The sequence below is a fragment of the Dasypus novemcinctus genome, chromosome X (genome assembly GCF_030445035.2).
Source record: "Dasypus novemcinctus isolate mDasNov1 chromosome X, mDasNov1.1.hap2, whole genome shotgun sequence".
In the NCBI taxonomy this organism is placed as follows: Eukaryota; Metazoa; Chordata; class Mammalia; order Cingulata; family Dasypodidae; genus Dasypus; species Dasypus novemcinctus.
In genome coordinates, this window is record NC_080704.1 from 7,819,526 (window position 1) to 7,834,797 (window position 15,272).

The window sequence follows — 15,272 nt, forward strand, 5'->3', positions numbered from 1 at the left end:
CTCAGCGCCCAGCACCTACTGCAGAGCCTGCAACCACCCAGCACCTACCGCAGAGCCTGCAACCACTCAGCGCCCAGCACCTACTTCAGAGCCTGCAACCACTCAGCACCCAGTGCCTACTGCAGAGCCTGTAGCCACTCAGTACCTACTGCAGAGCCTGCAGCCACCCAGCACCCAGCACCTACTGCAGAGCCTGCAGCCACCCAGCGCCCAGCGCCTACTGTACAGCCTGCAGCCACTCAGTGCCCGGCACCTACTGCAGAGTCTGCAGCCACCCAGCACCTACTGCAGAGCCTACAACCACCCAGCTCCCAGCACCTACTGCAGAGCCTGCAACTACCCAGCTCCCAGCACCTACTGCAGAGCCTGCAGCCGCTCAATCACCTTGACCCCATCTGCCTGGAGTGGGGCCAGATCCCACAGGTTCAGGGCGATCCTCTAGAGATTTCCTGCAAGCTTGGGGCCCAGGCCACCTGCACTGCTGAGCAACTGGCTACCCATTCGGGGTTTCCCACCACCCCCTCACATTCTATAATTCACTAGAATGACTCTCAGAGCTCAGTGAGAGCATTATATTGACGATTACAGCTTTAGTGTAATAAAAGGGTGTGAATTAGAAGAGGCCCAAAGAAGAGGTCGTGGAGGGTCTCAGGTGCAAGCCGGATGTCCTGGAATGCATCACCTCCTGGCAGAGCAGCCGTAGATCACCTAGAAGCTCCCTGGGGCTTCGAGCGCCCCAAGTTGATACGGGGCTCTCCTCACTCGCCTGGGCATGGTGGGTGGACTCCAGGGCCCCATGGCGAGCTCACCCCGTAGCATTTCCTCAAGAGTCCAGGAGGTGGGCCAAGATGCCGGATAGGACAAGGCTGGAAGCCCCGAGCCCCTAATCCCCCGGCTGTCCTCTCTGGCAGGGGGTGGCCGGCCCCACCTGCAACGCTCAAGTGTGGTCCTGGCAGAAGACTCCCCTATCTCAGGAAGGTCCAAAGCTTCAGAGTGTATGTCCCTGCAAACCAGGGACAAGGGCCAGCCCAATTTCATTATGACACACCACGGAAAAGTAGTGAAAGGAAACTAACAGATCAGGTGGCATCTCCAGGTGAAATTTCAGAATGTTTTCAGGGGAGAAAACGTGTGTGTAGCTTCTCTGGCTCTTGGAAGAAGGTCTTCCCCTACATAAAACTGAGCCTCGCTTTACCTCCTGAAATATCCCTTATCTTTATCCGCGAGCACGTTTGACTAACTTATTGGCCGGCGCATTTCCATCTCCCTCCTGAAGTAACATTTGAAGATGTTTCTTCTTTTTTATATAGAAGAATTTAATTATTCTCTCAGTGACTCTTTGCAATTCTTATAAACTTTTATTTTTTAAAGCTTTAGAGTTTGGCAAGCTCACACAAAAAAATCCTCTTCTAGTATAAATCATCTTGTTCTCAAGTGGATTTAAACCTTTTTCAGTTCAATTATTCTTCTGTCCTTCTAATGGTCAGCCAACTTCAAGAATGGGATGTGCACACCTAAACAATTTCTGTAATAGAAAAAAAGCTGATTGAGACTTTGGTGCCCAAATCCAAATGGTACTTTCCACTGAGAAGTCTACAATGCCTCTGATACATATTTTAGGATTAGAGAATAAGCAAACCAAAATCTGCTCTGGTTTTTGGATTTGCTTTGAAGAGGAGCCTGGATAAATTATTTTTACAGGAAAGGAAACAAACAATTGTTGGGCAACCATCATTTCCCGTGCATTTAATTCTCCTAACAACTTCAAAATAAATCTTGGAGTTATTGGATACCAAAATTAGAGCCAAAATGAAGACATTTTGGTTAGCAAGTTAGATGACTTATGCGTGGCTAAGAGAGGATGTGTCTTTTTGTAAAGTCCCAGCCGTTGTGACTGTACTGTCACTTATTTTCTGTAGGGGAAGAGTTATGGTTAACTATTAGGTCCCTGATGTTACAAAATATTAGCATTTCTGCACATCTGGGAGGCTGTTTGGGGCCGCTGTGCTATGTATTGGAATAAATGGCCTGCCTGCAGGCGACATAGACAAACCTTTGAAACATCTCTCTTGGAGAAGACAAGAGAAAGGTAGAGTTACAAAGATAAAAACAGCACAGTCATTTTAGAAATCCAGATTTAAGAGGGGAATAGATTTGACGGCATGGTGATGCTTGATTAAGATATGTAATGAACTATTTTAATGTAGTTAAAGATATAAAAGGGAGAGAACAAAAGGGAAAAATACTGGGAATATAGGTCACTCTCGTTTGCTTTTTTGAGACATAGCACTAGTAGCAGACTCTTGTCCATAAAAGAAGCAAGACAGAAGGCAGTGTAGGAAGACTGATCTAAATGCAGCAATGGGCAGGCGGTGGTGATTGACGGGGACAGAGCCAAGGTAAGGAGAACGCAAAGGGAAATAGAGTGACAATAGACTTGAAGAAGATTCTTGGACTCCTGTAAAAAGACTGCATAAAGTTTCAGGTAAATTCCACAAATTTAGTGACAGTTTAATTCACTCACATTTTATGCCCTCAAGATGTAGTATATTTAATTACATTTTACAGAGAGTAATGAATCCAAAATTTATGTTTGGCAGTACCCTCAAGAAATCAACATTTCTCTTATTACATCTGCTCTGATAATTTGCTCATTTGACTGCACAAATGAGACTACATCTGACATGGAATTCTAGCTATATTGGATCAAAGATTTCAACTCGGCAGAGAGCCTGGAACATTCTAAGATTTCTCCCACTCTTACAAGTCACAGATTCCTAAGAGCATTTCCTTAAAAAAAAATGGAGCGATGTGATTTTTGGTATAAATTTTTTAATTTTCAACCAAATGACAGTGACACTCATGGCTAAGTTTTTGAGCCTTCTTTAAGCAGACATTTTATGAAAAGGCAACAGAATCGTAATACACAGTAAGAAAAAAAACCTTAGAGTAACACTCCTTTTGTTTTGTTTATTTTAAAAGATTTATATATTTCTCCCCCCTCGCTCTGTTGTCTGCTCTCTGTGTCCATTTGCTGTGTGTTCTTCTGTGTCTGCTTGTATTCTCATTAGGCAGCTCTGGGAATCTTCCGGAGTACGAGAGAGGTAAATCATTCTCTTGAGCTACCTCAGCTCCCGGATCTGCCGTGTCTCTTATTATCTCTCCTTTGTGTCTTTTTGTTGCATCATCTTGCTGCCGCAGTTCTCTGTGTGGGCCAGCACTCCTGCACAGGGCAGCACTCCTGCACGGGGCAGTACTCTGCACAGGCCAGCATTCCACATAGGCCGGCACTGCGAGGGCCAGTTCACCATACAGACAGATTTGCCTTCACCAGGAGGCCCTGGGCATAGAACCCTGGACCTCCCATATGGTAGACGGGAGCCCAATTGCTTGAGCCACATCGGCTTCCCTCCTTTTGATTTGAGAAAAAATATATGGTTTAATCTTAAAAGGCATGGTTGGAATGCCAAAGCAACCAGCAGTGTCCATTATCCGGGTGAGAGAAAGTAAGTGTAAAACGATTATATACATACTATAATTGCAGTGTGAGAGCAGAGTTTCCCCACTGGGGTACTAATTAGCTTTGGGGCCAGACAGCTCTGTGTTGTGTAGAAGGTTTAGCCATATCCCTGACCTCTAGCTACTAGCTGCCAGTAGGAACTGCAGCAGTCAGAACAATGAGAAATACCTTTAACCTTTGCTCCTGTGCCCAGAGCGGCACAATCCACCTATGAGCCATGTGTTAGAGTTTATAATCCTGCTGCTCCGGAGGTGTTTTGCTTCTTTCATTACGTATTTGTATCATTTGGAATCTCCTTCCCCTCACTTCCCAGAACATGTCAGCTCCAGGAGAGGAAGCACGTTGTCCATCTTGTTTGCCATAGTCGGTTTTAATAAACACTTCTTGAATAAATGAACAGAAATATAATCAAAATAAATCTACACATGCTTTTTTTTTTAAGTAGAGGAAGGAAGATGTGATTTGATTCATAATACAGTATGTTTAAATCCCTGTGAGTCCTTCTTCAGTTTGTACTACATGGCATTTTATCGATCTTGCATGAATGATTTTTACAAATAACATAAATCTTTGTCTTCTGCCCTGTCTCCTCTCTCTCTTATCGGTTTAGAAACTCAACTAATAGCCATTGCATACAAGTGGTGGAGATATAAGTAAGAAGCACAGTAGATAGTGTGATTGCTTTGGAATTTAATAACCGGATAAATCTTTACAAAATGTCAAGATATCTTGTCAAATGAAAAGGAAAAAAAAATGTTCATATACTTAAACTGGTCATTTGGCTTTGATTACTTTCCAATGCGATGCTCAGAGTTTTTAAATGATGTGTTCAAAATTGAGGGAAGGAATTAATGGTGAACAAGCTCAGATTTCAAAAGAAAATCAAATAATTAGGGCAGCTGCAGGACAAGCTACCCAAAGAAGCTGGAGGAGCGCATGGAAGCAAAACGAGGGGTCTGTGACTCTTAAAATAGGTACAAAATGATGTGACAATGGAGTTCTAAGCTAAATCTGAAGCTCAGGATGGGCAAGGCTCAAACCCAGAGCAAAACTCCCAGCAATATCTGTAAGAGAGGCGTTTGCTCAAGAAGGTGTAGATTAAGGGGCTGGCAGAGGTGGACACTCCAGGCAACTAGTGAAGGCAAGCGAGAGTGGGCAGCTGATGCTGGGGAACCCCAACAGCAGGTAAACTGGGGTGGGGGTGGGGGGAAGTCAGCCTGCACAGGTACTGGAGCCCAAACCAGGTCGAGACGGGGCACTGAGAGCCCGGTAGAATGAGGGGCCTGGGAGGAGCTGGGGAAACGGTCTCAGGAAATGTGAGCTGGAGGTCACCATGTTGCCCAGCTCCTGCCTCGGCATACTTGCACCTGACTATGTGCTTAGAGGTAGCAAGTGCCTTCTGCAGCTCTTGGGTTGCTAAAGGGAAACTGTGTCCCTGTTGTGCTGGAAGAAAGAGCGGGAGGGGAAGGGGCAGAAAGTAGAGTGACATAAAAAACTTAGCTCAATCATTGTATTTCTACAGTCATCTTAAGAGTATAGTTTAGACCACTGCAATTCCACCGAGTGCATTTCTTTTCGTTCTTTTATGGACTCCACAATGTTCTGAGAGCAAAGAGCCTTCCCTAGAATTTTTTTAGACAGAATTCCTAGAACAGAGCACACTTCCCCTGTTCCCAGAACAGACAAAAAGCATGGCAAGCTGTAGCTCTTATGGACTGCTATCTAATAAGGATGATTTCCAGTCTGAAAGCGCTGGTAGGGAAGCTTTCTACAAACCTAAGCTATTGTCAGTCTTCTCTGACCTTACACAAATGCAGGTGCACTTTACGGAGAATAATTCTTTCCAAAGCAGACTCTTGGGACAGGACTTTCATCACCCTATGTCCCTGGAAGATGGCACAGCTGAGAGGTTTCCCTTGCGACATCTATTTAAGTCTTACTCCTTCACACGTCACCCTCTATAATTTGCTTCCTTCCCCACTGTTTCCCTAAAAGTGGTCTCTCTGTGGTCTTTGCGCTCATCACATAATTTCCACCCCCTTGGCCTCTCTTGCATTTGACTAGCTCCACTCTCGGGTCCCTGAGCCTTCCTCATTCTGCAGCTGCCCATCTCCAGCCGCGCCCCACAACTTGGGCGGGCTTCCCCAATCCGCTCCCAACTGCAGTTCCTCGGTTCGTTCCCTTCCCTGCTCTCCTTGCTCCCTCAGGGTTTCTTCTGGGAATTTGTCCATGATGCATCCCTTGCACTGGAATCCTGAGCCCCAAGTCAGTTCTGGGGGAACTCGAGACACCCCATGTCCTCGCCCATCTTTTTTTTTTTTTTATTGACGTTGTAATAATATTACATTAAAAATATATATGTGAGGTCCCATTCAGCCCCACCCCCCACCCCCTTCTCCCCCCCCCCAACAACACTCGTTCCCATCATCATGACACATCCATTGGATTTGGTAAGTACATCTTTGGGCACCTCTGCACCTCATAGACAATGGTCCACATCATGGCCCATACTCTCCTCTATTCCATCAAGTGGGCCCTGTGAGGATTTACAATGTCCGGTGATTGCCTCTGAAGCACCATCCAGGGCAGCTCCATGTCCCGAAGACGCCTCCACCTCTCATCTCTTCCTGCCTTTCCCCATACCCATCGTCCACCATGTCCACTTTTCCCAATCCAATGCCACCTCTTCTATGTGGACATTGGATTGGTTGTGTCCATTGCACCTCTATGTCAAGAGGAGGCTCAGATTCCACATGGATGCTGGATGCAGTCCTCCCATTTTCAGTTGTAATCACTCTAGGCTCCATGGTGTGGTGGTTGTCCTTCTTCAACTCCATCTTAGCTGAGTGTGGTAAGTCCAATAAATCAGATTGTAGGTGCTGGAGTCTGTTGAGGCTCAGGACCTGGCTATCACATTGTCAGTCCAGAGATTCAAATCCCCTAAATATATCTTAAACCCCAACATGAACTGCACCTCCAGCACATTAGCATGAAAGTCTTATGAAGGGAGATCCCATCTGAGTCCAGATTCATCACACATAAACACCATTTCCAAAGAGGGGCCATCTGACCTGGTAGTTAACCCCATCGGCCATGACCATAACTCCCATGGGTCTCTTCAGCCTTCAAAGGAACCAATATCTGGGGGTTGTATCTGCTTTATCTGTCTCTCTGACTCTGCTCAGTTGTGCATGAGGGCAATCCTTCTGCCAACCTCCAGACTCTTTTTTAGAAACTCGTAGCCATATAAACTCATTTCTCCTTTCCATTTCCCCCTTACTTTAGGTCAAACAGCATTTTAAAGTCATGTTATTTTATGTAGACATGGATATTCTGCTGATCCACATTGAACCTTCCGTATAAGGTCCTTTTCCAGTTGCATCATCAGTTGGTAGTTGATAGTGGTCCCTCGTTGCCAGGGAGGCTCATCCCCGGGTGTCATGTCCCACGCTGGGGGGAAGGCATTGCATTTACATGCTGAGTTTGGCTTCGAGACTGGCCACATTTGAGTAACATGAAGGCTGACAGGAGGAAATTCCCAGGCACAATGTTGCTCTAGGCCTTGTTCTTATTTTAGGTTTATCAGCTCACAAGCATAGTCATTAGCATCAGGGGCTCACTGTTGAACCCTCACTCCCTCCCGGTCCCCGCCGCTGTACCTGGGAGACTGTTGCTGCTCCCCTAGGGACCACGACAGAGCACCACTGGCCAGGAACCCAGTACCCCCCAGCTGTGGTTTTTAATTGTTGCCACTATGAGTATATCCAAACATTACCATGCACCTGGACATATGTTCTGTACAGCTCTCTGTCAGCCATATATCACCTGTCATTGGTATCCCATACCAGTATCCCTCCATTGCCATTGTTGAAACACTCTGTGATTCAGAACTCCCCGAAATTTGAAGCCCAATATAATGTCATGGTCCCTTACTAGGGAATGCCTCGCCCATCTTGGTATGCATCACCCCATCCTCAGAGCCATACAGCTTAACCCACTCCTGTGCCATGATCACCTACCACCACAGCAGTGAGATTCGAGCCCAAATGGATTCTTCAATGCTCTCCTTGCTCTAAAGCTGCCAGTGCCTGCTGAGTTCTTTCCAAAGGGATGTCCACACTTCCCCCATGGACTACACACAAAATCAAAACCATCCCCTCTAGATGACAATTTCTTAAGGACTTTGGTTTGTTCATCTGAATTTCCTTCTTCTCCTACTTTGCGCTGGGCCATAGCAGTTGGAGTCCAGAGGCAGGACTGGGGAGAAGGATTTGTTTAGCTCTGATTTACATTTACCTGATGTAGCAGTTTGATATAATTGATGAATTCCAAAAATAGATACTGGATTATGCTTGTAATCTGATCTGTACCTGGGCATGATTATGATCAGGGCATTGTGTTCCCACCTCTTGGTGGGTGGGGACTCACAGATAAAAGCATGGTAAAGGACAGAGTTGAGGGCTTTTAATGTTGGAATTTTGATGTTGGAGTTTGATGCTGAAGACTTAAACTGGAGCCCTGGGAAGTCAGCTCACAGAGGAAAGAGAAGCCAGCCCCAGGAAGAGAAGAACCCTGAACCCAGAGTGAAGCAAGCCCCAGAAATGCAGGAACCCAGGAAGCTTGAACCCTCGTAGACGCTGGCAGCCATTTTGCTCCACATAGACTTTGGTGAGGGAAGTAACTTGTGCTTTATGGCCTGGGATCTGTAAGCTCCTACCCCAAATAAATACCCTTTATAGCGCCCAGAAGATTTCTAGTATTTTGCATCAGCACCCCTTTGGCTGACCAATACACCTGAGATCCAAGTTGAAGTTGGGAAGATCCCTGTTTCCTGGGGAGTCCTGCTCCTGGACTTCTGTCCCCTCATGCGGGGGGAGTGCCTCATCTAGTCCCAAGTAGGTGGCATTAGCCAATTCTCTCTGAGCTGAAGCAGGGGAAGAGGTCCCACATCCACCTGACGCCTCTGGGTTTAGGCTTGCCCCCCAAATAACTGTTCTGACAATACTCCTGAGCCTTTGCAGCTCTTCAGTCCTTTAAGATGTTGTCCAAACATATTTACCCAGAATTTTCCATTCTTTTCGGTCGAGAGGATCAACGTGAATGACCCGTGACAGAGAAAGGAATTCGTTGATTTCTTGTCACCCCCATTACTTGAATTCAGACCCCTCCAATCTCTTAACAGAATTGTACTAATTGCTGAAGATGGTTAGGTAAGACGTTTGTTGTCCCAGCACATCGGTCTCAGAATTAATTTCCTGCAATACAAACGACACCTCGTCCTTCCCCACTCAGAAATCAGCAGAGTCTTTCTATTGTCAAAGGAGTGGTTACCAATTCCTTCGGCGGGACGATGAAAGTTTCCGAGATTTGCCCCAGCCTCATCACCCACTGTCTGCCACCATGTGGCTGGTGCTGCTGATAAAGGACCTGTGCGTTCGCAGGACGCTGGCTGTGGACACCTGCCTCCAGACACCTGCCTCCGCGCTCCTCCTCCTGCCCAGAGTGACGTCCCCTCCTGCTGCCTGAGCCCGCTCGTCCATGAAGCAGACCTTGGTCCCAGGCAGGAGCGCTCTCACTGCTCTCTCTCCCCTTCCTTGGTCCCTCTGCAGGCCGCCTTGTGTTTGGAGATCGTTAGCACCATTTCTGTGGCCTCTTCTCACCCCACAGCCCCACCACGGTGCATCCTATGTGGGGAGGGATCTGCCTTCAGCCTTTCAATCTCCCTTCCTAATATCCTAGTACATATGCATTAACATGCACGTGCCTTTTGAGCAGCGAGGAAAATTTCAATGCAGTTTGGTGTCACCCTCACGGCAGGTAACTAAGAAGGAGTCAACTGAACCAGGTGCCAAAGAATCATATGGCGTGGGAGCAATGGATAAAAGAGCGAGCCTGAGCAGAGGGAGATTTTTAGACTGGACGTTGGGTGAGACATGAGGTGCTGAAGAAAAGTAAACCCAGTCTTTTTTATTTTTTTATTTTATTTTTATTGATTTTGTAAAAATATTACGTTGAAAAAATATGAGGTCCCATTCAACCCCACCACCCTCACCTCCCCCCTCCCCCCCCCCAGCAACACTCGTTCCCATCATCATGACACATCCATTGCATTTGGCAAGTACATCTTTGGGCATCTCTGCACCTCATGGTCACTGGTCCACATCATGGCCCACACTCTCCCCCATTCCATCCAGTGGGCCCTGGGAGGAAACCCAGTCTTAGAACTCTCTTCATACACCTGTTAGGAGGGAGAGAACTCAGGCCCAAAGAAGGACAGAGAATGCAAGTGTCCAGCGCAAAATGAGTTTTGGCAGGGATGAGGCTGTAATGCAGGGCACATTGGAACTGAGGGCAGAGTAGGTTAAATAAGGGTTACTCTGGGTTGTTTGTCCATCTTAAGCAGCCACAGCTCTCCGCATTTCTGGGGCAGAAGCGGGAGCCTGCCGGCAATGTTTAACAACTGCACGGCATAAACCCAGAAAGACAAGGAGCATTTGAGTCAAGGAAAAGACAGGAAAAACAAGTCTCTCAGAATGAGCATCATTTGCTATAAAGAAAGCTAACTTTGGAGCACCCACTTAAAGCTATAGGGAAGGAAAATCCTGAATCAGGTCTAGTGAGCAAGAGCTGGCAAATGGCAATCGATTGTGGAGTTCCCCTTATTTCTAATTTCATATCATTCTCAAGCACTGAAATCAGTATGGTGTTTTGTTGTCTTTAATAATTGCAATCATTTGAGAGTTCATACATTTACTTGTGTGACCCTACTCCCTTTAAATCTGTTTTTCCATAAGATCTTAAACTTTGCATCCAAAAAGTAATATACTGGTTATATGTTGCAGTTGGGGATGTGCTCATATATTGGCATTTACTCAATGTTGGGTGAGTATATGAATGAATGAAAGGCTAATGGAACATTACATGAAAATTTTTCACCTGCATATCTCTCTTCCCCAGCTCCTTCCTGTTCAAATCAACAGAGAAACCGGATTTATTTTCTTCTTGACTATAGCATTGTTATCTCAATTCTGTTCATAAATTTTCCTGTGAGTACTTAATTTTAGAAGACGCCTAAACAAATATCAAATTGGTAGGCTAATTACTAATAATATTAGTATTTAAGCATATACTCACAGAGTTTTCATTTATACGTGTCAATCTCACTTATGGCTGTTGTCATCTCTTTCTGAATTATGTTTAACTTTCATGCTCTGTGCATAACAGACTCTTTTTGAAACTTGCCAGTTAGAAATATGTCTGCTTACGGAGAAATTTAGCATTCTTTGCCTTCAGAATTTATGAAACATTTGGAAAACTGGCAAATTCCCTTTCTTTAAAATGTGGAAATTATTCTTCATTGTGATCTCCATCCTAGAACTACATCTCAAAAAGGGAATATTAATTCAAATATCACATTGAGCTGATCATTTTAGATGGTATACCTGATGTGCGAAACAATGCTACACATTCCCCTCCCTTTGAGCATGAGCAAGGAAATTCAATAAAGTGGAGTTTCACAAATCAGATTAATCCCACACAAAAACAGCACCTATTCTACTCAACACAAATAGTGTGAGGGCATGTGGTGACACTTGAGCATATTTCTACTCCCCTCTTAATTACTTCAGCTCAGACATAAGAACTCCTGAGAGGATCAGCATAAACAGTCTCCAAGCTGTAGTCTGTCTTATGGATTTGAGGATGGATTAGACTTGAGTGGCTTCTCCCCTTCCAATTCGCTCCTCCTCTGCCACCAGTTAAACTTTAGAGTCCATCTTTGGAGAAACCGGGTAGCAGAGCAAGTTTCAAACGCTTGCCCAGCTGGACGCAGTAAGAGTCACGAGCTTCTTCCCACCTTGCAATGAGAGAAAAAGGAAAGCCGGGGGGGGGGGACTCCCGAGGCTGATCTGGTAGTAGGACCTGAGAGAAAGGATGACAGGGTGGTCTTCCAAGGAGGAGGAGAGGCAGGAGAGCAGAACTGCCCCTTTGCAAAGCAATGTCTACCTCAAAACCACCAGGCAGAAATCTCCTGCCTTCCCCTTGGGTAGAAGAGACCGAAGGAAGCAGAAAGCGCGATGGGACACCTTTTCCCAGTATCTGTCGCTTCTTAACCATGGAGCAGGGTTGTTCTTCTCTTGATGGAAATAGGAAGGATAATAATAAGACTCAATCCCACCACCCCTGCCAACAGGAGCACCACGACCAAGAAGGGAAGAAACATTATTAAGGATTTCCACCTGTGACTACAGCTTAAGGCAGGCGTTTCTGAATATGGACAAAATTGATCCTGACAATGCTAAAGATCCACATGAACTTAAGATTAATATGTTCTCTAAATTATAACAAGGTCCATCGCTGTTTCTTTTGCCTACCCAATCACCACAATAGAAAAAGAATGGATAATATCCATTACTAGCAGAGGCATGGAGGAAAATGTTGGGAAGGAGTGTATCGGTGCCACCTTTTTGAAAGGGCAACTTGCTACAACATGTTGGAATTTTAATTGCATATTCCCTCTGAGCCAGCCCTGTAGGGGTATATCCTATGGAGATATTTTTAGTACACAGGGCCGATGCAAAAGGATCAAAGAGAATCTGAATGACCACCAGCGGGCAATGGCCATGTGAATTTTAGTGTGCCCAGACTAAAGGAGCTGTTATAAATAATAAGGTTGTTTTAGGGTATGGTTTCTGGGGTATGCTTTTGAGCAGGGAATGAAAAAGAAAAGAAAGTTGCAGAAGAATGTATACAGTATAGAGAGTACGGACTGAATCTAGTTTTTCAATTTAAAAGATTTACTTTTGTGTCTGTGTATCGGCACACAAAGAAACAAACATACAGCAGACAGCTAATGACTAATACTCCTAAAGTATGGGTATGAGGGATTGGTTTGAGGAAACTTTTACTTTGTGTTTAAGATATCTATGCTTCTTTTTTTTCCAAAGTGCATATACTATTTTGCATTAAAAAGCAGGCAGAATTTTCAAAATAAGATTCACTGCCATATGATAAGCTTCTAAAAATACTCAGAATCCATGTAGCAGAAGGTAGCGGGGCATTTGACTGCTGCCCATTGACAATCTCAAATTGCGACCAGACTGCCTCAGAGTTTTGCCTTTCTCTGTGTTCTGTGTTTTAGAAGTCTTTGGCTTGCTTTGAAAAGGAAAATCTACCAGAAATCATCATGCCAAATGACTTCATCCTCAAAATAACCCTGAGGGGGAAACTATTTTAACCCAGATAATCAGAAAAGTTTGGAAATGTGTTTGCATAAAGGGGATTGTACAAATAAGAGATCTCTTTCTCTATGAAATTTCAGGAATATTTAACAGTCCTAAGAATGTTGTTGCAGATGACGTGATGTCGCGACAGATGTGAGGAAAGTGCTCTTAATGAGAAAAACCTAGAGAACACAGAGAACTTTTAAAATAAGAGTATCCATCAAGAGTACGCAGATGTATCATTTACACAAATGCCACCATAACTGAAGACGCATTAGCAAGTACAAAAGCTGGGTGAAACATAAATGCTAATATCTACATAGAGTAAATCAGTACTTCGTGTTGTATCATATATACTTAACCGATGTTCAACATTTTGCTGTACACCGTAAATAAAAGTTTGCTTCTTTCCCTTTTCTGGGCCTGATCTCCCATAAATAAGCTTCTACTGATAGTCCTAGAATATTCAGGAAGAACAAGATAATGGGAACTTATTTTGGGGTGCTTTTCCTTATTCTAAACATTCCATCTGTCCGACTGTATTTATGGTATGTAAAGCACCTGTTTTCATTTCCAAGGGACCAATCTGGTTCCAAAGTCACAGCTGTTGATCGTTCGTGAGGGTGTTCAGATACTATTTCTCGAGCAAGGCAGATGGCTATCAAAAGGAACTCTATAATTTTATTTTTTTACTCACCACCAAAACTCTGGACCAAGTCACAGGGGCAGCACTGCCAGTACTTGCACTTGAATATCCCAGGACATGCATTAAGTGCGCTGCTGGGGGCTCAGCTACAGGCACGTAATAAAGCAAAGGAGCAAACACGGAGAACGGCGATGTAATAATAGCAACAGAAGTCGAGGCTGAGGTCTAAACAATAGATGAGAAATAAAACTAGTGGTTTTCATAAGCCGTGTTGAACTAAATCTTAGATTTAGTAATTAGACTTAAAAAAAAACAACTGGGTGAAGGTGGAGCGGGCACAAAGCAAGCTTACAATGAGCAGTATCAAGCAGATGAGATGTTCAAATCGGGTGACATTTTTGGAGTAAAGCTCAGTTTACCAGAAATTAAAATGAACAAACTCTCGGAAGCAGTGATTTGGACAGTTCCTCATTTAAAAGACAGGGGTTAGGTATTTTCAAAAGGGCCTGCTCTGCCGAGTGCCCAACTCAGGTAAAAGTACCAGCACCAAGAATCAATTGGTGACTGCTGCCTCGGGCAGCCTGAGATGTCCATCTGTTGTACTTAGGGTGTGTGAGAGTACTGAAAGCCTGGACATGGGTACAGTTGGTAAAACTGATGAAATTTAAGAATGATAAACCTGAAAAAGAAGAAGAAGAGGAGGGAGAAAGAACATGTATAAAGGGAAGTCCCTTTAAATTCATGGTATTATCACTTTTGACCTCATTAGCTAAGGGAACCTATCCATTTTTCAGCAACTGCAATAGCGAGTGCCTGTTTTGTCTGCCTTGAACGGTGCTTAAAGCACTGAAGAAAATTGGATATATCAGGTTGTGTCTAATTGGGTGTGCGAATCAATTTGTAAATGTCTATAGAGATATAAATTAATATGTTTTGGCTTTATTCATTGTATAAATAAAATATGCTAGATAAATATTAGCACATTGGGTATCACTGTAAAAATAGTAATATTCTCCACACACATAAGGCCCTTCTGATATTAAGGAACCTCTGAATACTAAAAGGGCAAATTTGTCAGTATTTCGTGTTGTATCTAGTTTGTATCTAGTGTATGGAGTATAGAGTTTATAGTGTGTAGTGACAGTATATATCACTAAGAGTGGAAATTAAACACTGGGAAGGCCTTCTGGTAAAGGAGAGATAAAACTAAAGACTCAATAACCCTGGACTGTCGTAAATAAGATCCTGTATATATGGTGCATTTAAACATTAATTGAGAACATGTGCTTTTAACATTTTTAAATTAAGTTATAGGAAGCAAAAGACATCACTGCCTGGAAGTAGCCATTAGCTATAAATAGAATAAATGTCCAATAGAGAAGCTCACCAGTGAAAGGAAAGTAGTGCAATATAATCCAGCAGTTGGAAAGAATAGGATGGATGAACTAAAAACCAAAGGAAAAGAAAGTACAATTGAAAACGATATCTATTCAATCCTAAATCATAGATGGGAGACAGGGACCCCTTGAGAAGGAAGCACACAGCTGAGGGCTTGGGAGAGAGGTGGGGCTGAGATCCAGTTCAGTTAAGGAGCTGTCCACTTGAAGGTGGGGCTGAGACAACCAGGTCAAGGCACTAGGAGGCAGGTGGGTCAGAGGGCGGCAGGTCAGGGCTGAGCTGGGAGATGGAGACATGACTGACAGATTGCACCTGATGCCCACTAATCTGCAGAGTGAGGAAGTGAGGAAGGAGAGACGCTCTAGGGTTGTGCTGAAGCTGAGAAGTTGGCCTTCTCCACTATGAACAGCTTGGCAAGTAGGACAAACTCTACAGGAGAACATGCCTATTTGCAGACAGCTCGTTGAACTCGGCCAAGACATCAAGT

General features: G+C 44.4%; 1 protein-coding gene across 1 annotated transcript in view; it reads right to left on the reverse strand.

The window, feature by feature from the left end:
* Positions 1-1,335: 1,335 nt before the first annotated feature.
* PNPLA4 (patatin like phospholipase domain containing 4) overlaps positions 1,336-15,272 on the reverse strand; it is a 53,681-nt gene continuing 39,744 nt past the window's right edge. The window contains exon 7 of the mRNA XM_023589622.3: positions 1,336-1,525. Coding sequence (XP_023445390.1) covers positions 1,484-1,525 — 42 coding nt within the window. The 3' untranslated portion in view covers positions 1,336-1,483. The remainder of the gene's footprint in view (positions 1,526-15,272) is intronic.